Source organism: Pelophylax lessonae (genome assembly GCF_965119305.1).
Source record: "Pelophylax lessonae genome assembly, chromosome: 4".
NCBI classification, from domain to species: domain Eukaryota; kingdom Metazoa; phylum Chordata; class Amphibia; order Anura; family Ranidae; genus Pelophylax; species Pelophylax lessonae.
Genome location: NC_138771.1, coordinates 546490333 through 546515851, shown reverse-complemented (window position 1 = coordinate 546515851; position 25519 = coordinate 546490333). Strand labels below are relative to the sequence as shown.

General features: G+C 49.2%; 1 protein-coding gene across 1 annotated transcript in view; it reads left to right on the top strand.

Annotated features, from left to right (window-relative positions):
• Positions 1–25519, top strand: part of GPAT2 (glycerol-3-phosphate acyltransferase 2, mitochondrial) — a gene marked incomplete at its 5' end in the record, with an annotated part of 339381 nt that overhangs the window by 126975 nt on the left and 186887 nt on the right. The window contains one exon of the mRNA XM_082253675.1: positions 20539–20624. Coding sequence (XP_082109801.1) covers positions 20539–20624 — 86 coding nt within the window. The remainder of the gene's footprint in view (positions 1–20538; positions 20625–25519) is intronic.

The following is a 25519-nucleotide window of genomic DNA, read 5'->3' as shown; positions in this document are numbered from 1 at the left end:
CCCGGATCCGTGGCTCTCCAGAATTAAAGACAAATGGGTTCACTAGGTCATACGGTTGGGATACAAGATCGAGTTTTGATCAGTTCCACCGGTTTGGTTCTTCCCTTCCAATTTGAGACTGTCCCCGGATCGCCTAAGGGCTCTGTCGGGGGCAGTACAGGACTTGGTACAACAGGGTGTAATAGTTCCGGTTCCGTGTGGGGAACCTTTTCAGGGCTTTTACTCAAATCTGTTCACAGTGCCCAGAAAGGAGGGCAAGGTGCGTACGATCCTGGACTTAAAGGCGCTAAATTGTTTTGTCCGGGTGCAAAAGTTCGAGATGGAGTCCATTTGCATGGTGGTGGCCTCCCTGCATCAGGGGGACTTTTTGACCTCCATAGACATCAAAGATGCCTACCTTCACATTCCCATTTACGCAGGACACCAGCGTTTTCTGCGCTTTGCGGTGGGAGAGGACCATTATCAGTTTGTGGCATTCCCTTTGGGTCTCGCCTCTGCTCCCCGGGTCTTCACAAAAGTTTTGGCTCCGGTTCTGGCGCTGTTGCGGCAACGGGGGGTATCGGTCCTGGGCTACCTGGACGACCTCCTCCGTGCGGAGTCTCCGCAGACTCTAATGTAAAATTTGGAGATCACCATGACCTCTCTGGCAGAGTTCGGTGGCTTGTGAACCTGCAGAAGTTGTCCTTGGTCCCCTCCAGAAGACTGGACTATCTGTGCCTGACTTTGGATGCGTCCTTGGCCAAGGTGTTTCTTGCGGAAAAACTCCAGAAAATCCAAACAGCGACTCAGCTGTTGCTGTCCGCCAAATGGTCATCCCTTCGGACCTGCAGGAGGGTTCTGGGACTGATGGTGGCTTCTTTCGAGGTGGTACCTTTTGCTCAGTTTCATACAAGGACCCCCTAAACGGAGGTCCTTCTCGAATAGAACAGGAATCCTGATTCCCTGGACAATCAAATCCGGCTGAGCGAGCGGACCAGGGAGTCCCTAATATGGTGGCTTCGGTTTCAGAAGCTCATTCAAGGTAAATCCTTTATTCTTATCTATTGGACAATTGTCACCACAGATGCCAGTCTATCTGGGTGGGGAGGGGTTCTCGACGGGTTTTCTGCTCAGGGAATCTGGTCCCTGGAAGAATCCAGGTTGCCGATGAATGTATTGGAACTGAGAGTGATCAGGCTTTGCCTGGTTTACTGGACCGAGCATCTTCGGGGCTGTCCAGTGCGGATTCAGACAATGCAAAGGTAGTGGCTTATGTCTATCACCAAGGAGACACCATGAGTGTCCTTGCGGCCTTGGAAGTGGCCGGCATCCTCCGTTGGGTGGAACGCTTTGTTCCAGCTCTCTCCGTGGTTCACATTCCAGGCGTGGAAATTTGGCAGGCGGATTTCCTCAGCCGACAGACCTTGGATCAAGGGGAATGGTCTCTTTATCCGGCGGGGTTTCACCAGTTGTGCCTTCGTTGGGGCACCATGGATGTGGATCTGTTGGCGTCCCGGCTCAACAGGAAAGTGCAGAGGTTTGTGGCCCGATCCCGAGATCCTCTGGCAGACGCCACAGACGTGCTGGTGGCCCGTGGGGGCAGTATCAGCTGCTGTATGCCTTTCCTCCTCTCAAGTTGCTGCCGAGACTTCTTCGCAGGGTAAAGGCGGAAGGGATTCCGGTCATTCTTGTGGCTCCGGACTGGCCTCTTCGCGCCTGTTACGCCAACTTGGTCAGGCTGGTCGCAGACGCTCCATGGCGGCTTCCTCTCAGGGAGGATCTGCTGTCTCAGGTGCCGATCTTCCATCCTGCTTTACAGTCGCTGGCTTTGACAGCTTGGCTGTTGAGAGCCAGGTGCTGAAGGACAGGGGATTGTCTGCTTCTGTTCTTTCTAGAAGTCGCTTTCCTCGCTTTAAGCAGAGTAGGAATATCTATTATCGTACCTGGAAGTCTTATATTGCGTGGTGTGAGTCCCTCGGGGGTTCCTCCGCGTTCTTACTCGGTGGCTCAGGTCTTGGCCTTTCTTCAACGGGGGGTTGAGCAGAAGCTGGCTTTGAGTACTATCATGGGCCAGGTCTCGTCCTTGGCGATTTTCTTCCAGAGGCCACTCATTCCCTGGAAATTTCATCCAGGGGGTGTGGCACCTGGTTCCTCCGGTGCGCTCTCGCTTACCGCCCTGGGACCTTAATTTGGTGCTGTCGGTTCTCCAGAAACCTCCCTTTGAAAATATTAGGGAAATTCCCCTGCTTACCTTATCCCAGAAGGTGGCCTTTTTGGTGGCTATTACTTTTGTGCGCAGGGTGTCGGAACTGGCTGCGTTGTCCCGTTGCTCCCCCTATCTGGTGGTTCATAGGGATAAAGTGGTTCTTTGTCCGGATTCCGTCCTTCCTTCCTATGGTGGTCTCCGGTTTTCACTTAAATGAGGATATTATGTTGCCTTCCCTGTGTCTAAGCCCAGTCATCCTAAGGAATTTGTACTGCACACCTTGGATGTGGTTCGGGCAATCAGGGTGTACCTGGCCACTACTGACTCTTTTTGTAGGTCAGATTCGCTCTTTGCGATCACTGATGGGCCTAGGAAAGGGTTGCCTGCGTCTGCTGCGACTATCTCCAGATGTATCAGGCAGACGGTGGTGCAGGCTTATTCGATTAAGGGTCAGGTTCCCCCTTTCCGTGTTAAGGCCCACTCTACTACTCGGGCACTTAGTGCTTCCTGAATTTTCCGCAATCAGGCATCTGTGCTTCAGGTTTGCAAGGCGGCTACCTGGTCGTCTGTTCATACCTTTACAAAGTTTTATAAGGTTGATGTGCTGGCATCTGCGGATGCCCCTTTTGGCTGCAAGGTTTTGCAGGCTGCTGTCTCAGGGGACCCTTGGTCTACCTCGGGGGTTCTGTTTTGGGTTTAAGGTGGGTCTCATCTTCTTGTTCCGATGAGTCCTATGCTTCCTGGTTAGCTGTGTTTTTGGCCTTATGGGCCTTATGGAATATTTTCTTCTGCTATCCCACCCCTCAATTATGGCACTGCTTTGGGACATCCCTTTGGATATCAAGATAATGAGTCCTGCGTCTGTCAATGATAGACGGAGAAAACTGGATTTTTTACTTACCGTAAAATCCTTTTCTCTTAAGCTCATTGATAGATGCAGCACCGCCCCTCTTTCTTGGAGTTGGGTTGGTGTGGTTTTTCTGACTCTGCTTTGCTATATAACTGACATCCTATAGCAGGAAGAGCGAGGGTATACCACTTGGGGACTGCCCATAGGTGTAGCCAGAATTCTTTTTTTGCCTAGTGTCCTATTCCTGTAGGGGGCAGCAATACCCTACGGATATCAAGATACGAGTGCTGCGTCTGTCAATGAGCTTAAGAGAAAAGGATTTTACGGTAAGTCAAAAATCCAGTTTTCCCTGTTATAGCGCATTTTACATGGGCGCTTAGTGCGTCTTGGGACTTCCGTCATCAGGAGTCAGTGGTGTCGGTTTGCAAGGCGGCCACCTGGTCGTCAGCGCACATTTTCACAAAATTTTATAAGGTGGATGTGTTGGCATCTGCGGATGCCTCCTTTTGGAGAGGATTAGTCCTCTTTGAGGGTGTATTTTTTTTTGTCAGGTCAGCTCCAGTTCCTGGTTGAACTCTTGTTTTACCTGGTTGGCTACGTTTAGCCTTCGGGAAGTATAATTGTTGCTGTGTTCTTCCCACCCCTCATGCTGACACTGCTTTGAGACATCCCACAGGTCAAAAAAGATATGGAGCTGTGTCTGTCAATCAACGAAAGAGAAAACTGGAATTTTGTCTTACTGTAAAATCCTTTTCTCTGATGTTCATTGACAGAAACAGCATCCACCCCTCTGTGGAGTTGGGTTATGTATTCCTCTGACACGGTTTGTTTCTGAGATCCTAGAGCAGAACATGGGAGTATACCTCCTGGGACTGCCCCATAGGCGTAGTTCAGCTTTGTTAACTTTTGTTTACCCTTTTCTCGCCTAGTGTCCTAGAAAGAGCAGCATAACCCAGGGGTCAAAGAAGATATGGAGCTGTGCCTATCAATGAACATTGAAGAAAACAGTTTTACATTAAGACAAAAATCCAGTTTCTCTTACGTCCTCTGACAGTCGCCGCCCACTCATACAATCTGCACGTCTGGGGTATTGGCCTTCTCCATAGGAGTAAGCTAGGCAGAAGATTTTGTTAGAACACTCACAAAAACTTTGTATAGATACACCTACAGGGGGCTGTCCCTCTGGTCCAATACCCCCAGCTAGCAGCATTTCCAATTCAGCTGCTGCCTAGCTAAGGAGTAGGCTGGCTATTACCTGGCTGCGGCTGCGGTCTCATCCTTTTTCTTCTATTTATTATTTTCTCTCTTGAAAGTGTTTTTTTCTTTTAAAAAGATAGCTTTTTATTTCTTTCTGCGCTTAGTTAGTCGGACTTCGGATGACTACAGCGTTTGCGGAGCTGGGAATCACACTGGTTATTCTAGAGCCTTATGGAATCCCAGCCTGCCATCGAGCGTTAGCAGGTTATGTGTACGCCCAGGCCAAACGACTATGTCCCTGACCTCAGGGTTGAGCCTGCGAAGTTGCTTTCTTCGCTGGGATGTCTCAACTGCGGTACGCCGCGTGTTGCTAGCGTCCCCTTCGGCTGACGGCACCACCACCCAGAGTGGGAGGCTTCCTGTCACAGAGCGGTACTCACATTTTCGCTGGAGCGGTGAGTACCATGCTACCCCTCTGTCTCTGACATTGTCTGTTGGGGGGTGTCTGTGGGCCCTCTGTTTATGGGGATGGCAGTTCGGTGTGGGTTCTGTTATGTCCCCCTCACGTCAGTAGGTGCGGTCCCTGTGTGTCCCTGCGGGGGATGCTGTAGCGGTCCCGCCGTTGTAGGGGTTGCGGGGGTCGTCTATGTCCCTGAGGTGCTTGTGCACCTATTTGGGATACAGTACATGGTGGGTGGGGGCCGCAATCGGCGCAAAACCGTGCGGCCGCCATTTTAGTTGTGGGCAGGCTGTCTTGCTTCATTATGAGGGCAGCAGCCATTTTCTGCGATGCTGTTGGCGCCGATCGGGCGCCATCTTTAGTGTGGGCACAATGTCCTTATGAGGACAGCGGTCGTTTTCCCAGAGCTTCCTCATAGACTTGCATTGGCAACCATTTTTTTGTGGCTCAGGGCTGTGTCTGCCAATAGAGGCTTGAGGTCACTTCCTCTTTCTCTCACATGCAGATCGATTCAGCAGCGTGGGGCAAGTATAGATCACTGTGGGGGATTTTATTGTGTTTCCTGGCCTGCATTCCTGCTAGCATTCATTTTGTTACAGTTTACTGTAGGACAGGATTTGCTCTTCATTGCGGTGCATTTGCTGTGGGGACTGTGGAAATCGCAGATTTAAAGGGCCAGCGTCATTTAAATTGAGATTGCTATTATGGAGTCCCAGGATAGCAAATTCCCCCCAGATCTGGTAGAGGTTTCAGGTACTCCTGAATCCTCTGCTATAGTCGCACTTACTGCTGCACTTGCGAATTTAGCATCTAAAATTTTGTTGATGTCTGACCGGGCTTCTAAGAAAAGGCCTATGCCCTCTCAGTCTTCTGATTCAGAGCCTGATTTGGTTGCCACGGACAGCGTACCCCCTGAGCGGTCTCAGTCCTCTCAGTCGTATGTGGAGGAGGAGGATACCCCCTCCGGATCAGCACGGGATCGCACTGCGGTGTCCACGCTTATTAGCTCTGTTAAAGACACTTTAAATTTGGATGATGAGCCCCACCTGTCTGGTAAGCGGTCTTCCTTTGGGACCCGCAAAGTCCAAAAATCAGGTCAGGTCTTTCCTTGTCCCGCAGAGTTTCACAATACCGTGAATGAACAATGGCGTCATTTAAAACACAATTTTGTGGTGCCCAAGAGGTTTCAGTACCGTTATCCCTTTGCGGATCCGGTGGATTCTCACTGGACTGCGGCTCCTAAGGTGGACCACACTGTCCAGGTTAAATAAGGCCACTTTAATGCACGCGGAGGATTCTCCAGTGTTTAAAGACCCGGTGGATAGGCGGGTGGAAACTCTTACCCGCCACATCTACCTAGTAGCAGGTTCCTTGCTTAAATCCGTGTTCCCTTCGGTGATGGTCTCTCAGGCTGTTGTGGAGTGGGCCAAGGCGCTTAAGCGCACTCTGATTGCTGACTCCGCCTCCCCGGCTGCGCTGGAGATGGTGGATCAAATAGGTCAGGCTGTTTTATACCTGTGTGACACGGCCTTGGAAATGAGGCCCCTTTAGTCGCACGACTTTCTGCAGTCGCAATTACGATTCGTCGCATAGTTTGGTTAAAAAGCTGGTCGACCGACCAGTCTTCCAAGAAGACAGTGTCTGACATCCCGTATGCGGGGAGTTGTCTTTTTGGGGACTCTCTGGATGAACTGGGTAAGGGGATCACTGGGGGCAAGAGCACTCTGTTGCCACAGGTGTCCAGGGGAAAATCCTTCCGCAGTAAGCGGGGTCCCTTCTTTAAACCTAACCAAGGGTCCTTTTGTGCCTTCAAGGCACAAGACAAAGGTAAGTCCTTCAAGGCCTCTGGTGGCCAGAAGAAGCCTTGGGCGGGCAAGTCAAAAGCCGCCCACTCTGGCATGGAGACTCAGTCCGCCTAGACCTGAAGGGGCGCCCTCACCCGTTTCCGGGGTGGGGGGACGTCTGCGCTGTTTTCCCGAGCCTTGGCTGGCCAAGATTCAGGACAGGTGGGTTCAAGAACTCATTCGGTCAGGGTACAAGATCGAGTTTAGATCGCGCCCAGCAGACAGATTCTTTCCCTTAAATCTTCATTTAACCCCCGATCGTGTTCAGGATCTCCTCGCCCAAGGGGTGGTTGTCCCGGTTCCATAGCGGGACAGATTTCGGGGTTTTTACTCAAATCTCTTCAGTGCCCAGAAAGGAGGGCAAGGTGCGTCCGATTCTGGACTTTGTGCGGGTTCAGAATGGAGTCCCTCCGGTAGGCGGTGGCATCCCTAAGGCCAGGAGATTTCCTGGCGTCCATCGACCTCAAGGATGCGTATCTACACATCCCTATTTACGAGGGTCATCCGATTCGCAATCGCTGAGGAGCACTATTATTTTGGCTCCTGTTCTAGCCTTGTTACGGGTACGGGGGATTGCCATCCTCGGTTACCTGGACGATGACCTATTAAGGTCGAGCTTCTGTGCCACTCTGTTGCGCGATCTGTCGATCACGGTTCAGACGCTCCAGGAGTTCGGATGGACCATCAATTTTCAGAAGTTGATTTTGTCCCCTTCTGTTCACCTCCCTTACCTGGGAATGATTCTGGACTCCGCCCAGGCGAAGGTCTTTCTTCCGGAGTACAAGCTCCGGATCCTGCAGAACGAGGTCAGGTCCCTTAGGGACAACAAGTTTTCCTCGCTTCGGACCTGCATGCGGTGCCTGGGTTTGATGGTATCGGCTTTCGAAGAGATCCCATTTGCACAGTTTCACACGAGATCTCTTCAGGCGGAGATTCTGGTCCGGTGGGACAGACATGCTTAGTCTTTGGAGAGGAGGATTGCTTTGAGGCCCCAAGTCAGATCGGATCTCCTGTGGTGGCTCCAGTCTCCGGCTCTAAAGGAAGGCAAGTCCTTTCGTCCGTTGCTATGGACTGTGGAGTTCTGGGCAAGTTGTCTGCCCTGGGCACTTGGTCGGAGGGGGAATCCTCCCTGCCGATAAATGTCTTGGAACTGCGGGCAATCATGCTCTGTTTGCTCCGTTGGTCGGATCGTCTTCGGGGCTGCCCAGTGCGTGTGCAGACAGACAACGCAACTGCGGTGGCTTGCATCAATCACCAAGGGGGCACCAGAAGTGCCCGGGCGGCCAAGGAAGTGGACGAGATTCTGTCATGGGCCGAGACGCTGGTCCCGGCGATTTCGGCAGTTCACATTGCGGGGGTGGAGAACTGGCAGGCGGACTATCTGAGTCGCCAGACCCTGGACCAAGGGGAATGGTCCCTCCACCCAGAGGTGTTTCAGATGCTGTGTGCGCGGTGGGGATCCCTGGACGTGGATCTGTTCGCATCTCGTCTCAACAACAAGGTGGGAAGGTTAGTGGCAAGAACGCGTGACCCGCTGGCGGATGTCTCAGGCGCGTTGGTAGTGCCTTGGACTCGGTATCGGCTGATTTATGCCTTTCCCTCGATTCAGTTGTTGTCCAGATTCCTTCGCAGGTTGGTCTCGGAACTGAGGTTGGTGATTCTGGTGGCTCCAGACTGGCCGCGTCGGTCTTAGTACGCGGACATTATGCAGCTGGTTGTAGAGCCTCCCTGGCGGTTCCCGCTAAGAGACGATCTTCTGTCTCAGGGGCCGATCTTCCATCCTGCTTTAAAGTCTCTAGCTTTTACGGTGTGGCTGTTGAAAGCCAGGTCTTGAGAGACAGAGGTCTCTCGTCGGCGGTCATTCCTACCTTACTTAATGCCAGGAAGGCCTCCTCAGGTAAGATTTATTATCGTACCTGGAAGGCTTATTTCGCCTGGTACAGGGGTTCCATCCACACTCCTTTTCGGTGGCGAGAGTGTTGGCTTTCCTGCAAACTGGTGTGGAGCTATTAAGGGCCAGTTGTCTGCACTGGCCATTCTCTTTCAGCGCCCTTTGGCGTCAAATTCCTTGATCCGCACCTTCATTCAAGGGGTGCGCCATCTGGCTCCCCCTAGGAGGGCACCCTTGCCCCTTTGGGACCTGAATTTGGTTCTGTCCATTTTGCAACGTCCTCCCTTTGAAAACATCCGGGAGATTCCTCTGCCGGTGCTGTCATGGAAAGTTGCCTTTCTGGTGGCGATCACGTCTGTTAGCAGAGTGTCGGAGTTAGTGGCCCTGTTTTTTCGCTCCCCCTATCTGGTTGTTCATAGGAATAAAGTGGTCCTGCGACCTCATCAGTCCTTTCTTCCGAAGGTGGTTTCTGGCTTCCATCTCAACGAGGGCATTGTCTTACCTTCGGATTGTCTTTTTGTCCTTCCTGAGGGACCTCGGAAGGGTACAGCTGCGTCCATTTCTAGATGGATCAGGCAGACGATTGTGCAGGCCTATTCGATTCGGGATCAGGTTCCACCTTTCCCTGTCACAGCGCACTCTACCAGAGCGATTAGTGCGTTTTGGGCCTTCCGCCATCAGGCATCGGTGACACAGGTGTGCAAAGCGGCGACATGGTCGTCCGTGCTTACTATTACGAAATTTTACAAACTTTAGGACTTGGCATCAGCAGATGTCTCTTTTGGCCGCAAAGTTTTGAGTGCGGCGGTGCCTTAATGGAGACTGGCTAGTTTTTGACCTGTCTCCTCCTGTTGGGGTTTTTTTCCCCTTTTTGTTTGTTTTCCTGGGCTTCGCTCCTGTTGAGCTGTCTTGTTGCCCAGTGTTTACCTTTCTGGTTCAGAAAAGGTTCTTTTCTCTGACCTGGGTGCTGCATTGTCTTTTTTGACGGTTGCGTTTTCCCACCCCTCACATCTACACTGCTTTAGGACGTCCCAGAAGTGCAGATTGTATGAGTAGGCGGGACTGTCAGAGGACGTAAGAGAAAATAGAATTTTTGTAAGAACTTACCGTAAAATTCTTTTCTCTGAGTCCTCTGACAGTCGCCGCCCCCCACCCCTCTTTTGGGGTTCATGGATCTCTATACTGCTTGCTACCAAACTGAATTGGAAATGCTGCTAGCTGGGGGTATTGGACCAGAGGGACAGCCCCCTGTAGGTGTGTCTATACAATGTTTTTGTGAATGTTCTAACAAAATCTTCTACCTAGCTTACTCCTATGGAGAAGGTCAATACCCCAGACGTGCAGATTGTATGAGTGGGCGGCGACTGTCGGAGGACTCAGAGAAAATAATTTTACGGTAAGTTTTTACAAAAATTCTATATTTCTCTAATCGCCTTCCAGGACGGCCCAAACATGAGATGATAGGCTCCTCCTACTGGAAACACAATCAATTAAACATAGTTAAAAGGCCCCACCCTTCCCTCCATCCTCAGTTTAGATTGTGTTTCTTCCTACGAAACATTTGTTATTTTCACTGACCTGCAGACTTTTTGATAGTCCTATGGTCCCCCTGTGAGCCAGGTTCAGCAAAGCCATTGAGAGTAGAGCTCTACCTGCCACCCCTCCCGGGTTTCTCACAGGTCGCCTCTTCCATCGGTAAAGCCGTCGGTCACCCGGGTGACCCTCTAGGTTTCCGCCGTGCCCCGGCGCCAGCAGCTCTCCTCCACAGGATTCGGATTCAAATTTCCCGCTGGAAGTGACGTCAGACGCGGGCGCCTCAAGCCTCTCGGTCGGAGTGAAAGGAGCTCGGCAAACATCCGGTGACGTCAGTTCCTGTCACAATGCGGAAGAGGAAAGTGGAGGAGACGCCGGAACCGCTAACACGCGGTAGTGCAGACTCCCAAGCTACAGGAGCTCGGACAGCTGCTAGGAAGCCTTCTACTCACCCACCCGGGAAGGAAGAAGCGCTGGGCTAAGCAACGGCAGCCAAACCCAGGTTGGACCCGGGTAAGTGCTGCAGTGCATCTAATTTTCAAAAATTGTCTAAAAAGTCTGCTGATGTCTTTTTCCTTGAAATGCTTGATGTTCCCTCTCCCTGTCCATAGTAGGACTGTTTTAAGTGTCCTTTCTATGGGCCTCATATCTTTTTCAAAAGTTGGAAGAGTGATACTAATTGATGTTGTATCCTGTCTTCCAGAGTCCCAGAGCGGTGCTCAGGAAACCTCTACTGCTTCCCCTGTAGGGTTAGGATCTGTTGCCTCAAAAAAGTGTGGTAATTGTGTAGACATATTACCTAGCTCCCACACAAAACCTTTCTGCTACAAATGCATCTATAAGCTGGCAGGGAGGTAATCATCAGCCCTAATGAAGGACTTCCTAAAAACAGTCCAAGAAGAGATGCTGACAACAATCCAGACTGTTAAATCCTCCCTAGGAAACTCAGGATCCTCAGTCTCTCCTGCAGGGGAAGGTACCTCTTCACAGGAGAGCCTTTCTGTTAGGACAGGCCAGCCAGTCCTTTCCTCAGAGTCTGCCTTCAGGCCTACAAAGAAATAGACAGGAGGAAGAGGATAGTCTCCCAATCCAACTCAGAGGGAGAAGGAGACAGGGACTCAGAAGAAGCAGAGGAAACAGAACCATCTAGGAATCTGTTTGGGCTAGATAACATGCAAGGGCTCCTCCAAGCAGTGTATGCCTCTGAAGAAATACCCGATTTGCCAAAAGGGACATCAGCCCAGGATAGACTCTATAAGGGTCTAGGTAAGACTCCTTCTAGGGTTTTTCCCATTCACCAATCCCTTAAAGGGTTGGTTCTCCAACAATGGCAGCGTCCAGAGACTAAGTTTAAGAAACCAGTGTCCTGGAAACGCAGATTCCCCTTTAAAGAAGAGGATATCGAACAGCTGATTAAAAGTCCTAAACTAGATGCACCCTTGGCTCAAGTGACCAAGAAATCTGACCTCTCCTTTGCTAATACAAGCAGTATTAAGGACGTCATGAATAGGAAAGTGGAGTCTCTCCTAAGGAAGGCCTTGGAGGCCAATGTGTCTACCATGGCCCCAGCTTTGGCTGCCTCCTGTGTAGCAAGAAATACCTGCTGTTGGCTTGACAGGTTGAACAAAAACTTACCACAGGAAAAGACCCAAGATTTACAGGACTCCCTGTCCCTAATTGGGAAAGCAGTAGCTTACCAGGCGGATGCAGCAGTAGAGTCTGTAGTAGCCTCTGCCAAGAATGGGAGGGGGACCTTACCTCAAAGACAAAGCTTTGTGCCTTGCCCTTTGAGGGTTCCCTACTATTTGGATCTGGGTTAGACGAGGTCCTAGCCAGGTCCTCGGAAAGGGGGGAAGAAATTTCCGGTGAAGAGGAAGGAAGTTCCCAGGAAACTTTTTCGAGGCCCCCAGGAGCAAAGTCAGAATAGACGGAAAAGGGAACCCAACAGGAGATGGGGTTTCAGGAAGGGAAAACAAAGGAACAGTTTGCTCTTTCCCTCCACTGCAGGTTCAAGAGACAAGAAGTGACGCCAGCTCCAAGGTGGGGGGCAGACTGAATCAATTTCTCACTCAGTGGAAAAGAATTTCAGTCTCCCCATATATCTACACCCTCATTCAGGAAGGTTATCGCCTTCAGTTTACTTCAATACCACCCACTACAATTACCTTAACCCAGGTCCCCAAGAAACCTCAAATAAAAGAAGCTTTACTACAGGGAATTCAAGAACTTGCAGAACAATTAGTAATAATTCCGGTCCCGGAGAATCAGTCTCTCCAAGGGTTTTACTCCCATGTGTTTGTGGTCCCAAAAACATCAGTCAAATTCCGCCTAATAATAAACTTAAAGAAACTCAACAGGTTCTTGACGTACAAAAAGTTTTCAATGGAAACAATCTATTCAGTACGGAAGAACTTATTAAAGGACGTCTTCATGACCACCTTGGATCTCAGAGATGCTTATCTGCATGTTCCCATCCACCCAGAACATCAAAAGTTCCTGAGATTTGCCATAGAGAACGGGGGAAAAACGACACATTGGCAGTTCAGGGCACTACCCTTTGGTCTGGCCGCCAGCCCAAGGATCTTTACAAAAGTTCTTGCGGAGGCAGTAGCTCACCTACACATGCTAGGGATTGCCCTAATCCCCTACTTGGACGACCTACTGATTTTTGGAAAATCAGAGACCCAGGTGAACCTAGATACCCGTCGGGTGATAATCTTCCTGGAAAGTCTAGGATGGCTCATCAATTTGAAGAAGTCAGCCTTGGTACCATCCCAACTGCGGAATTTTCTAGGTTTCCTAGTAGACTTAAAGGCTCAAACTATTTCTACCCCAAGAAAAAAGGGAAAAAATAGTCACCGCAGTCCAGACGTTAGTAGACTCCCCATTCTGCTCCAGGAGAGAAGTTCTGAGAGTATTGGGATTTATGTCAGCCAGTATACCAGCTTTGGTTTGGGCACAACTGCACGCAAGGGAACTTCTGTTTTACCATCTGTCGTCTTGGGACAGAAAAACAGAGTCCTTAGACGAACAGGTCCTCCTCACCACACAGGTACAGGAATCCCTGATCTGGTGGAAAGACCAGACAAACCTGGGGAAGGGCAGACCCTGGGGACAATGGAATCCTGTGGAGATTACCACAGATGCCAGTACCAAGGGCTGGGGAGCCCACATGGAAGGAGCCCAGGCACAAGGGATCTGGGATTATGCAACAACTCAAGCCTCCTCCAATTTCAGGGAGTTGAAAGCTGTAGGGGAGGCCTTGAAAGCCTTCAGAGAGAACATCCTCAACAGAGAAGTTCTCATTCTTTCAGACAATACTACAACCGTAGTATATCTGAACAGGCAAGGAGGAACCAGATCCAGACCTCTCCTAGATCTAACTACCGCGATCCTAAGCTGGGCCGAGGAAAGGGTAGTCTCCCTGGTAGCAGTACACATCAGGCTGAAAAAAAACCTGCAAGCAGACTTCCTCAGTCGTCATCTTATTCAGGACGGAGAGTGGGAGTTAGATCCCAGAATTTTTCAAAAGATAACTCAGAGATTCGGAACACCAGAGATAGATTTGTTTGCCACAGCGCAGAACAAAAAGGTGGAACATTTCTTCTCCCTTACCTGGACCAGAGGGATGTCGGGGTTGGATGCACTGGCTCAACCTTGGCAGTTCAGCCTGGCGTATGCCTTCCCCCCCTCTGATGTTGATCCCGAGAGTCCTTCAGAAATTGAACCAATCAGGGGATCTCCGGTTGATTCTAATTGCCCCTTTGTGGCCAAAGAGGCCTTGGTTTGCCACACTGAAGGCCATGGCACTAGTTCCCCCATGGCACCTGCCGGTTTTGCAAAACCTACTATCACAGGGTCCGGTTTTGTGTCCAAACCCGGAATTTTTTCAGTTAGCAGCTTGGCTACTGAAAGCCAACTCCTAATTTCAAAAGGTTGCTCGCAGAGAGTGGTAGATACACTCCTGTTGAGCAGGAAACCTGTTACCAAAAAAATCTACACTAAGGTATGGAAGATGTTTTGTACGTGGGGTAAGCAAAAAGGTTTTGCCTCCCCCTCTACCCCCGTAATCCTAGAGTTTCTACAGGATGGGGTGGATAAGGGTGTGGCCATTAACACCCTTAGGGTACAAATTGCGGCCCTCTCGGTATTTCTAGACACACGTCTGGCGAGAGAGACACTAATAAAAAGATTTTTGTTAGCCAGACAAAGAGTTACTCCTTTGTTAAAGGACAGGTTCCCACCTTGGGACCTGACAAGGGTCCTAGAGGCGCTATCTAGGTCTCCCTTCGAACCCTTGGGAGAGATTCCCCTCAAGAGGTTGTTCCTTAAGTTGACCTTTTTACTGGCCATCACTACAGCTAGAAGAGTAGGAGATTTCCAGGCCCTCTCTATCAAAGAACCTTTTATGACAGTGTGCCCGGACAGGATAGTTCTAAGACCAGATCCTCTGTATCTACCGAAAGTAGCATCTCCTTTTCACAGATCACAGGAGATTAATTTGCCCTCTTTCTGTGATAACCCAAAGAACAGTAAGGAGGAAAAGTTCCACTGTATTGACGTAAGAAGAACTCTGCTCATCTATTTAGATAGGACAAGACCCTTTAGAAGGTCAAACCATCTTCTAGTCCTTCACTCTGGACCTAGGAAAGGGTTGCAGGCCTCTAAGCCTTCAATATCTAGATGGATAAGGCAGGCAATTACCACCGCTTATGAGGCATCAGGTGTCCCAGCTCCTGTTAAAGTAAAAGCACATTCTACAAGAGCCCTGGCAACATCTTGGGCCGAGAAGGCAGGAGCATCTTGGGTGCAGATCCGCAAGGCAGCCACTTGGTCCAGCCATGACACTTTCCTGAAACACTACAGGATAGAAGTTCTGTCTCAACAGGACCTAACCTTTGGACGCAAGGTCTTGCAAGCAGTAGTCCCACCCTAAGGTAGGCCAGGGGTAATCTAGTATCCTCTCATGTTTGGGCCGTCCTGGAAGGCGATTAGAGAAAACTTACCTTTAGTTTACCGGTAACGGCTTTTCTGATGAGCCTTCCCGGACGGCCGGCCTACCCGCCCTATCAAAAGGGTGCAAACAAAGTAAAAAGGGGTAAGTACCTATGGAATTAAATTTTAACACTTCCCTCAAGAAACTGGTTGTGGAAGATACTTTTTTACAACTGAGGATGGAGGGAAGGGTGGGGCCTTTTAACTATGTTTAATTGATTGTGTTTCCGGTAGGAGGAGCCTATCATCTCTCATGTTTGGGCCGTCCTGGAAGGCTATTCAGAAAAGCCGTTACCGGTAAACTAACGGTAAGTTTTCTCTGATGTTCATTTACAGGCACAGCACCCACCCCTCTATTGAGTTGGGTTTTTTTTTTTCTGACACTGCTTGCAACTAAACTGAATGCCTATACCATTGTGTTGCTTTCCTTGTGTCCCAAGCTCGCTCATCCCAAGGAATTTGCTTTGCATGCCTTGGATGTGGTTTGTGCAATTCGGGTGTATCTGGCAGCTTTTCGGAGTCGCTTTTTGTGGTTACGGACGGATCAAGAAAAGGGCTGGCCGCTTCTTCGGCTATCATCTCCAGATGGATCAGACAGACGGTGACTCAGGTCTATTCCACTAAAGGTCAGGTTCCACCTTTCCCTGTCACGGCACATTCTACGCTTGGGCCTTCCGTCATCAGGCTTCAAAATCGCAAGTTTTCAAGGCGGCCATTTGGTTGTCTGTGCATACCTTCACAAAATTCTATAAGGTAGATACTTTGGCATCTGTGGATTCTTCTTTTGGCCGCAGATTTTGCTGTTTGGGGCTGTTCCCTCTTGAGGGGTGTTTTTTCTTTAAAGCTTTATTTCTCTTACGTCGTCCGACAGTCGCTGCCCATTCACACAGTCTTCACAAATGGGGGTATTGCTTCCTCTCCGCAGGAGTTTCTAGGCATAAGACTTGTAAAAGAACAATTCATCTACATAGTCACACCCATGGGGGCTGTCCTTCTAGTCCAATACTCCCCTGCAATAGCCATCCCAACTCAGTTTGTCTTCTGCCTAGCTTAGGAGTGGATACGCTTCCCTGTGCTGAGGCTACAGTCTCAGCCTTCTTCTTTTCTCATATGATTTATTTTCTAAAAAATGTCTTTTTTTCTTTACATTGCTAGCTGTTTCTTTTATCAGCGCTAGTTAGTTGGATCTTCGGATGAAGATGGCGTTTGCGGAGCTGGGAATCTGACTGACCGTCCTGGTTCTCCAGGACAGAGGGTCAGATGGAATCCCAGCCTGCCATTGAGCATTTTGCAGGCTATATTTTCGCCCTGGCCTCGCAAATGACCCATCCCTGTCCTCAGGGATGCAGCCATGTGAGGTGGCTACCTCACCGGACACAGCATAGGTTCGTCCGTGCACTACTAGTGTCCTGCGTTTCTGGCTGGCGGCACTCCCCTGCCATCTGAAGGTGGGTGGTTTCCCGTTTATATGAGGCACCCCACGCCATCGGGTACAGGTAAGTACACTGTGTTCCTCTGCCTGAAGGGGCGCCCTCACCCGTTTCAGGGGTGGGGGGACGTCTGCGCGGTTTCCTCCAACCTTGGCTGCTCCGGATCGTGGACAGGTGGGTTCAGGAAATCATTCGGTCAGGGTACAAGATCGAATTTCTTTCTCGGCCGGCAAACAGATTCTTTCCCTCGAATCTTCATTTGACCCCAGGGCGGTTGCAGGATTAGCATAAGGCGGTGCAGGATCTCCTCGCCCAGGGGGTTGTCGTCCCGGTGCCTCATCGGGACAGGTTTCGGGGGTTTTATTCAAATCTGTTCACTGTGCCCAGAAAGGAGGGCAAAGTGCGTCCGATTCTGGACTTTAAAGCTCTGAACCGCTTTGTGCGCGTTCGGAAATTCCGCATGGAATCACTCCACTTGGTGGTGGCCTCCCTGAGTCCAGGGGGAGTTCCTGGCCTCTATAGACCTGAAGGATGCGTATCTGCACATCCCCATTTTCGAGGGTCATCAGAGGTACCTCCGATTCGCTATCGCGGAGGATCATTACCAGTTTGTGGCATTACCTTTCGGCTCCAAGGGTCTTTACCAAAGTGTTGGCGCCTGTTGCGGGCACAGGGCATTGCGGTCCTAGGTTATCTGGACGATCTCCTGTTAAGATCGAGTGCCAGTCAGAGCCTGTTGCGCGATCTGTCCACTACGGGCTAGACGCTCCAGGAGTTCGGTTGGACGATTAACATTCAGAAGTCGACCTTGTCGCCTTCGGTTTGACTCCTGTATCTGGGAATGGTTCTGGACTCTGCTCAAGCAAAGGTGTTTTTACCGGAGGACAAGCTCTGGACCCTGAAGGACGAGGTCAGGTCCCTCAGGGCCAACGAATACTCCTCACTCCAGACCTGTATGCCGCCCCTGGGATTGATGGTGTCGGCCTTCAAGGCGATACCGCTTGCACAGTTTCACACGCGAGCTCTCCAAGCAGAGATCCTCGCCAGATGGGACAGACTGCCTCAGTCCTTGGACTTGAGGGTGTCTCTGAGTCGCCAGACCAGAATGGATCTATTGTGGTGGCTTCAGTCCCCGGCTGTGTCGGACGGAAAATCCTTCCTGCCGATTCTGTGGATGGTGATAACCACGGATGCCAGCCTGTCGGGCTGGGGTGGCGTTCTGGGCAACCTGTCTGCCCAGGGCACTTGGTCGGAGGAGGAATCCTCCCTCCCGATCAACATTTTGGAATTAAGAGCAATCAGGCTGTGCCTGATCCATTCTGCCCAGGGCACTTGGTCGGAGGAGGAATCCTCCCTCCCGATCAACATTTGGGAATTAAGAGCAATCAGGCTGTGCCTGATCCATTGGTCGGATCGTCTTCAGGGCCGTCCTGTACGGGTGCAGACGGACAATGCCACTGCCGTGGCTTACATCAATCACCAAGGGGGCACCAGGAGTGCCCGGGCGGCCCAGGAAGTGACCAGTATTCTGTCTTGGGCCGAGACTCATGTCCCGGCGATATCGGCAGTTCACATTCCGGGTGTGGAGAATTGGCAGGCCGACTATCTGAGCCGCCAGACCCTGGACCAGGGGAATGGTCCCTACACCCGGAGGTGTTTCAGATGCTGTGTGCATAGTGGGGATCCCCGGATGTGGATCTGTTCGCATCTCGGCTAAACCACAAGATGGAAAGGTTCGTGGCAAGAACGCGCGATCCTCTGGAAGACGCCTTGGATGCGCTGGTGGTGCCTTGGCATCAGTATCGGCTGATCTATGCCTTTCCTCCGATTCAGTTGTTGTCCAGGTTCCTTCGCAGGTTGGCCTCGAAACAATCACTGGTGATTCTGGTAGCGCCGGACTGGCCTCGCCGGTCCTGGTACGCGGACATCGTTCACCTGGCCGTAGAGCCTCCGTGGTGGCTCCCAATGCCGGAAGATCTACTGTCTCAGGGACCGATCTTCCATCCTGCTTTACAGTCGCTGGCTTTAACCGCCTGGCTGTTGAAAGCCAGGTCCTGAGAGACAGGGGTCTCTCCCCAGAGGTCATTCCTACTTTGATCAAGGCTAGAAAAGCCTCTTCTGGTAAGATTTATTACCGTACATGGAAAGCTTATTTTGCCTGGTGTGAGTCCAGGGGTTTCTCTCCTCGTTCCTATTCGGTGGCAAGGGTGTTGGCTTTCCTCCATACTGGTGTTGACCAGCATCTTGCGTTGGCCACGAATAAGGGCCAGGTCTCTGCACTGGCTATTCTTTTCCAGCGCCCTGTGGTGTCTAATTCCTTGATTCGCACCTTTATTCAAAGTGTGCGTCACTTGGCCCCTCCTAGACGGGAGCCCTTACCTCCATGGGACTTGAACTTGGTTCTGTCCTTGTTGCAGCGTTTCCGTTTGAAAACATCAGGGAAATTTCGTTACCTATGATATCTAAGAAGGTTGTGTTCCTGGTAGCGATCACTTCTGCTCGCAGAGTGTCGGAGTTGGCGGCATTGTCTTGCCGGTCCCCTTACCTGGTGGTTCATAGGGATAAAGTGGTCTTGCGACCTAATCCGTCCTTTCTGCCAAAGGTGGTTTTGGATTTTCACCTGAATGAGGACATTGTTTTACCTTCGCTTTGTGTGAACCCTAAGCATCTAAAAGAGGTTGCCTTGCATTCTTTGGATGTTGTCAGGGCGATCAGGGTTTACCTGTCATCGACTGAATCCTTTCGGAAGTCGGATTCTCTTTGTCCTTCCTGAGGGACCTCGGAAGGGTATGGCTGCGTCTGCGGCAACCAAATGGATCAGACAGACCATTGTACAGGCCTATTCGTTGCGGGAACGGGTTCCTCCCTTCCCTGTCAAGGCGCATTCTACCAGGTCGGTGAGTGCGTCCTGGGCCTTCCGGCATCAGGCTTCGGTGGCCCAGGTGTGCAAGGCTGCGACTTGGTCGTCGGTGCACACCTTTTCCAAATTCTATAAAATTGATGTTCTGGTGTCAGCTGATGCCTCCTTTGGCCGCAAAGTGCCATAGGGAACTCTGTTTTTTTTATGGGTCCCTGGCTGTTGGGGTTGTTTTCCCCTTGGTTATTTGTTTTCCTGGGTTGTTGCTCATGTTGAGCCCTTTTTTGTTACCCAGAAGGTTGCCTTTCTGTTCATGTAAGGTTCTTTTCTCTGATGTGGGTACTGCGTTGCCTTTCTGACGGTTGCGTTGCCCACCCCTCATGTCTACACTGCTTTGGGACATCCCCATTAGTGAAGACTGTGTGAATGGGTGGCGACTGTCGGAGGACGTAAGAGAAAACTGAATTTTTGTAAAATCTTACCGTAAAATTCCTTTCTCTGAGTCCTCCGACAGTCGCCGCCCCCACCCCTCTTTTGGGGTTTTTTCTACACTGTTACTGCTTGCGACCAAACTGAGTTGGGATGGCTATTGCAGGGGGGTATTGGACTAGAAGGGCAGCCCCCATGGGTGTGACTATGTAGATGAATTGTTCTTTTACAAGTCTTATGCCTAGAAACTCCTGCGGAAAGGAAGCAATACCCCCATTAGTGAAGACTGTGTGAATGGGCAGCGACTGTCGAAAGGACTCAGAGAAAGGAATTTTACGGTAAGATTTTACAAAAATTCCGTTTTTTCAGACGGGGCTCCTGTGTCCTGTTAAGGATTCTTATTTTCAGCACCCACCCCTCTGCCACTAAACTGATTACCTAGAGCAGAGAGGGGGGTTTATACCAGCTGAGGACGGCTCATGGGCGTGGCCAGGTTTTTTTTGTTCTGCCTAGTCCTACTCCTGGATGAGGCAATATAAGCCACTGGTTATGACTTATGGAGTGCTGTGTCCGTCGATGAACTCAGAGAAATGGATTTTATGGTAAGTACAAAAATTCCATTTTTTTTTACAGTGAAAACTGACATATGATTTGAACCGGACATATGTGAACCCAGCCTTAGTTGATAGTTTCTTTAAAGCACAAACAACAAAGTATTCTGGTGTGTCTTTTAAGTTAGGTAAGCTGCTTTTCGTATTAGTATTCCTTCCAGCTTCACGTGCTGTTACAAAATTGTTATGAAGTGTTGAAACAACTCAACATTAGAATCGGCAGTTCTTTAAATCGTTTGTTGCTTTACTGTTTCAGGAATACATGAATAACTACATGTGGAAGCATTTAGCTCCAGTCCCTTCTTTGCGAGATGCTCTTCTCCCAAATATTCTGGGTGTGAGGTAATTTAAAAAAATAAAAATTTTTGATGTCAGTATTTTACTCTTTAGGAGGAATAGTGCTATACAGGAGGAGTTTAATACATTCTCTATGCATTTATCTCTATAAGGCAGTAGCTGCATCGTATTGATGCTTCAGATGCATTATTTATGAGTGATTATTTTACTGTTTTGTTTGTTTTCCTAAGCACTGGGTGATTGAGATATAACGGTGGTGACACTTTTGATTCTCAGTCCTTTGCTGTTTAGTGTTTCTTTAACCTCCTCCCACCCCGCCAATGCATATAAACGGCTGGATGGGAGCTTCCTCCTCCTGAGTGGATGTTCAGGAACATCCTTCAGAAGAAGGGAGATCGCACGGCCGTGTGCACGCGCAGCTGCGTGATCTCTGTGTGCCTGTGTCCCCCAGACACAGCTCAACACCACTCGGCAGGAGGGCTCTGTGATTTGCCCTCCTGATCACATGATTGCTGTGTCCATTCACAGCCGTCATGTATTGTCAACACAGCCGTTGAACATATTCTGTTACAGTAAACATCTAGCGCATCTGTCTGCGATTATCCGCCGCATCTGTCTGTCTGATGTTCCGCCTCATCTGTCTGTCTGATGATCCGCCTCATCTGTCTGTCTGATGATCCGCCTCATCTGTCTGTCTGATGATCCGCCGCATCTGTCTGTCTGATGATCCGCCGCATCTGTCTGTCTGATGATCCGCCGCATCTGTCTGTCTGATGATCCGCCGCATCTGTCTGTCTGATGATCCGCCGCATCTGTCTGTCTGATGATCCGCCGCATCTGTCTGTCTGATGATCCGCCGCATCTGTCTGTCTGATGATCCGCCGCATCTGTCTGTCTGATGATCCGCCGCATCTGTCTGTCTGATGATCCGCCGCATCTGTCTGTCTGATGATCCGCCGCATCTGTCTGTCTGATGATCCGCCGCATCTGTCTGTCTGATGATCCGCCGCATCTGTCTGTCTGATGATCCGCCGCATCTGTCTGTCTGATGATCCGCCGCATCTGTCTGTCTGATGATCCGCCGCATCTGTCTGTCTGATGATCCGCCGCATCTGTCTGTCTGATGATCCGCCGCATCTGTCTGTCTGATGATCCGCCGCATCTGTCTGTCTGATCATCCACCGCATCTGTCCCAGTGAACATCTGCCACATCCCAGTTTTCAACACACTGTCACAGGGCCTTCAAAAATGTGATAGGTACTCAGGAAATGAAATGTGTAGTTTATGCCTTTAGAACTTGGATCTTGAGCTTCTGTATGTGGCCAGGCTGTGGAAAAGTCTCACACATGGGGTATCGCCACACGCGTGCATTTGGGGTGTAATTTTTGCTATTTACATGCTATTGTTAGAAATTTCTTATAAATTGACATTTTGTAAAAAAAATACGTTTTTATTTTCTTTCCACATTTTCCAAAAACTTGTGGAAAATAAGGACATGTTCAAAAGACTCCTTATGCCTCGTAGAATATACACTAGGGTGTTTTCTTTCCAAAATTGTCCTGATGCTCCAGGGCCTTCAAAAATGTGATAGGTACTTAGGAAATTAAATGTGTAGTTTATGCCTTTGGAATGCCTGACGGAGCTAGTTGGATGTTTGGCCAGGCTGTGAAAACGTCTCACACAGGAAACAGGAGTAGCAGAATATATTTTGGAGTAAAATTGCAAGTTTATCTATGCCATGTGTAAGAAATTACAATTTTGTGGAAAAAAAAGTCTTCATTACCCAAACTATTGTGGGCAGAAAACTGCAACTTCAAAAAACTCGCAATGCCTCTTACTAAATACCTTGGACTGTCCTCTTTACTAAAAGGGTAATTTTGGAGGGTATTTGTACTGTTCTTACATTTTAGGGCCTCAAGAAATGAGATAGGTAGTCAGTACATCAGGATTGATCAATTTTCAATGATGCGTAGCCTAGCTTGTAGACTCTATAACTTTCACACAAATCTATTATCCACTAATCAGGATTTTTTTTTTTTTTAACCAAAGACATGTCGGGTTAACCATGGAGTCCCTGGAGCACGTGTCACCAGCTGACCCATTTTTGGAAGCTGCAGGGCCCTCTGGGTCTCAGTCTGCCCTGGCGGCCATGATGGCTGTCCTGCAGTCATTAGAGTCAAAAGTAGTTATTTCAAAGCAGCCTAGCAAGAAGCGCCCTCCGCCTCCTCAGATTCTGAGGGGGATTTGGCCACCGCGGACGCGAGTCGACCCACCGGGTTTGCGTTCACGCACTCTTAGTGCTCGGACAGTGAGGATGAATCCTCTTCCACTGCAGTCACGCATTAAAAGGCGCCTGTGGAGGCACTAATTGTATCAGTGCAGGAAAATTGGAAAAGTCAGCTAATGCTAAGTTGGCTGCGTCGGTGCAATTTGGTACCCACAGACCATCCAAGGTGATTAAGATGTTCCCCTTTCCTGCCTATTCGACGAGATTGTCGCAAGTCAGTAGGGATCCCCAAAACGCATGGTTGGGATACCTAAGCGTTTCACTAAGAGGTATCCTTTTGAAGAGTCCCTTTAGAAGAAACTGACAGTTCCGCCGGTGGTGGATTCTCAGGTTTCCAGATTGAATAAAGCCACGTGTCTTCCGGGGGAGGATTCCCCGTCTTTTTAAAGAGCTGTGGACAAGAGCTGATGCTCTGGTCTGATACCTTTACACTGTGGCAGGTTCAATGCTGAGGCCGGTGTTTGCCATCATAGTGGTTTCCCAGACTTTAACGGAATGGACAAAGCTTCTGCACCAGGATTTGAAAGGAGGTCAACATCCTCCTGCGCTGGCAGTTGATACAGGGGTTACAGTACAGTCAGGTCCATAAATATTGGGACATTGACACAATTCTAATCTTTTTGGCTCTATAATGGATTTTAAATGAAACAAACAAGATGTGCTTTAACTGCAGACTTTCAGCTTTAATTTGAGGGTATTTACATCCAAATCAGGTGAAAGGTGTAGGAATTACAACAGTTTGTATATGTGCCTCCCACTTTTTAAGTGACCAAAAGTAATGGGACAATTGGCTGCTCAGCTGCTCCATGGCAAGGTGTGTGCTATTACCTCATTATCCCATTTACAAGGAGCAGATAAAAGGTCCAGAGTTAATTTCAAGTGTGCTATTTGCATTTGGAATCTGTTGCTGTCAACTCTCAATATGAGATCCAAAGAGCTGTCACTATCAGTGAAGCAAGTCATCAATAGGCTAAAAAAACAAAACAAACCCATCAGAGAGATAGCAAAAACATTAGGTGTGGTCAAGTCCACTGTTTGGAACATCCTTAAAAAGATAGAACGCACCGGTGAGCTCAGCAATACCAAAAGACCCGGAAAACAACTGTGATGGATAACCAAATAATTCTTTCCCTGGCGAAGAAAACACCCTTCACAACAGTTCGTTCGTTCGCTGGCATTATCGTTACTAGTTTTAACGCGAGCATCAATGCACCGCATCCCTTTAGTGTATTAAGTGCCAGAAGCCATGAAATTCAATTTAGGAAGTGAATGGGGGATTGAAAAACATCTTAAAATTTGACATGGAACAAACTCAAACTAGTAACGATGATGCTCGCGTTCAAACTAGTAACGATAATGCCAGCGCTATTAGATTATTATCCAAACTAAGAATGTCCCCAGCGAGTATCCGTAGCATGGGGGTTGAACTAAACAAACCGTGAGGTTTGGGCGGTTCAGGAAATCCATAACACGGAAGTGATTGGGCGTATGTGGCTCGTGATCTCCATAAATGCAATGCAGCAAGGTACGGTCACATGATCCCCTGATGACGTCAGCGGTGACTGACGAAACGTACGTCGGGAACGTGAGACGGTACACTTCCGGGTCTGAGGAGCGCAGGCGTGGATCGGCGTCTCCTATTCCCAGCCACCGATTCTAATTTTAAGGCGTTTATCTACCTTGATTGTAGTAAGTGCAATTTATCTTAATAAAATGATTCTCTATTGAGTAATACTGCACCATGAGAGCCTGTCTTATCATTTCCCCATCTATGGCTTGGTTCCTGAATGCTCCATCGTTTTGGCTTTTATATTCATGCCTATGAGAAAAAGGGATGTACAAGCTTCTAATGTGGATCATACAGCGTGTTTGACCCCCTATAACTAAGGGGTCCAGTGGCTCTGGTAAGCGGTACCTTTACATTTCACTGGGTGATCGTGTGGAGGTGAAGGCTTTTCTAAAGAATCACTCCTATCAAGTCTATGTCTTTACTATTGGCTGTTTGGTTGACCCAATTGATCTGGACACTAGAGACTTTTATTTAATCCCTGCACGATCGATGTGATTTATTGTGATTTATATTTATTGAGCGCTACTATTTTTTCATTTTTCACTTATCACATTTTTCACGTTTATGTGGCAGCTTGCATTGTGGGAGAGATTCCACCTGAATCACGTTTAGGTTTATTGATTATTATATTCACTTGCGCAGTTTTTGGTTCACCCATTTTTCTCACAAACAATCAAGAAAAGACTTCACCAGAGTCAATACAGAGGGTTCATCACAAGATGTAAACCATTGGTGAGCCTCAAAAACAGGACTACAACATCTAAAAAAGCCTTCACAGTTCAGTTCTGGAACAACATCCTATGGACAGATGAGACCAAGATCAACTTGTACCAGAGTGATGGGAAGAGAAGAGTAAGGAGAAGGAAAGGAACTGCTCATGATCCAAAGCATACCACCTCATCAGTGAAGCATGGCGTGGGTATGTTTGGCTGCCAATGGAACTGGTTCTCTTGTATTTATTGATGATGTGACTGCTGACAAAAGCAGCAGAATGAATTCTGCAGTGTTTCGGGCAATATTATCTGCTCATATTCAGCCAAATACTTCAGAACTCATTGGACGGAGCTTCACAGTGCAGATGGA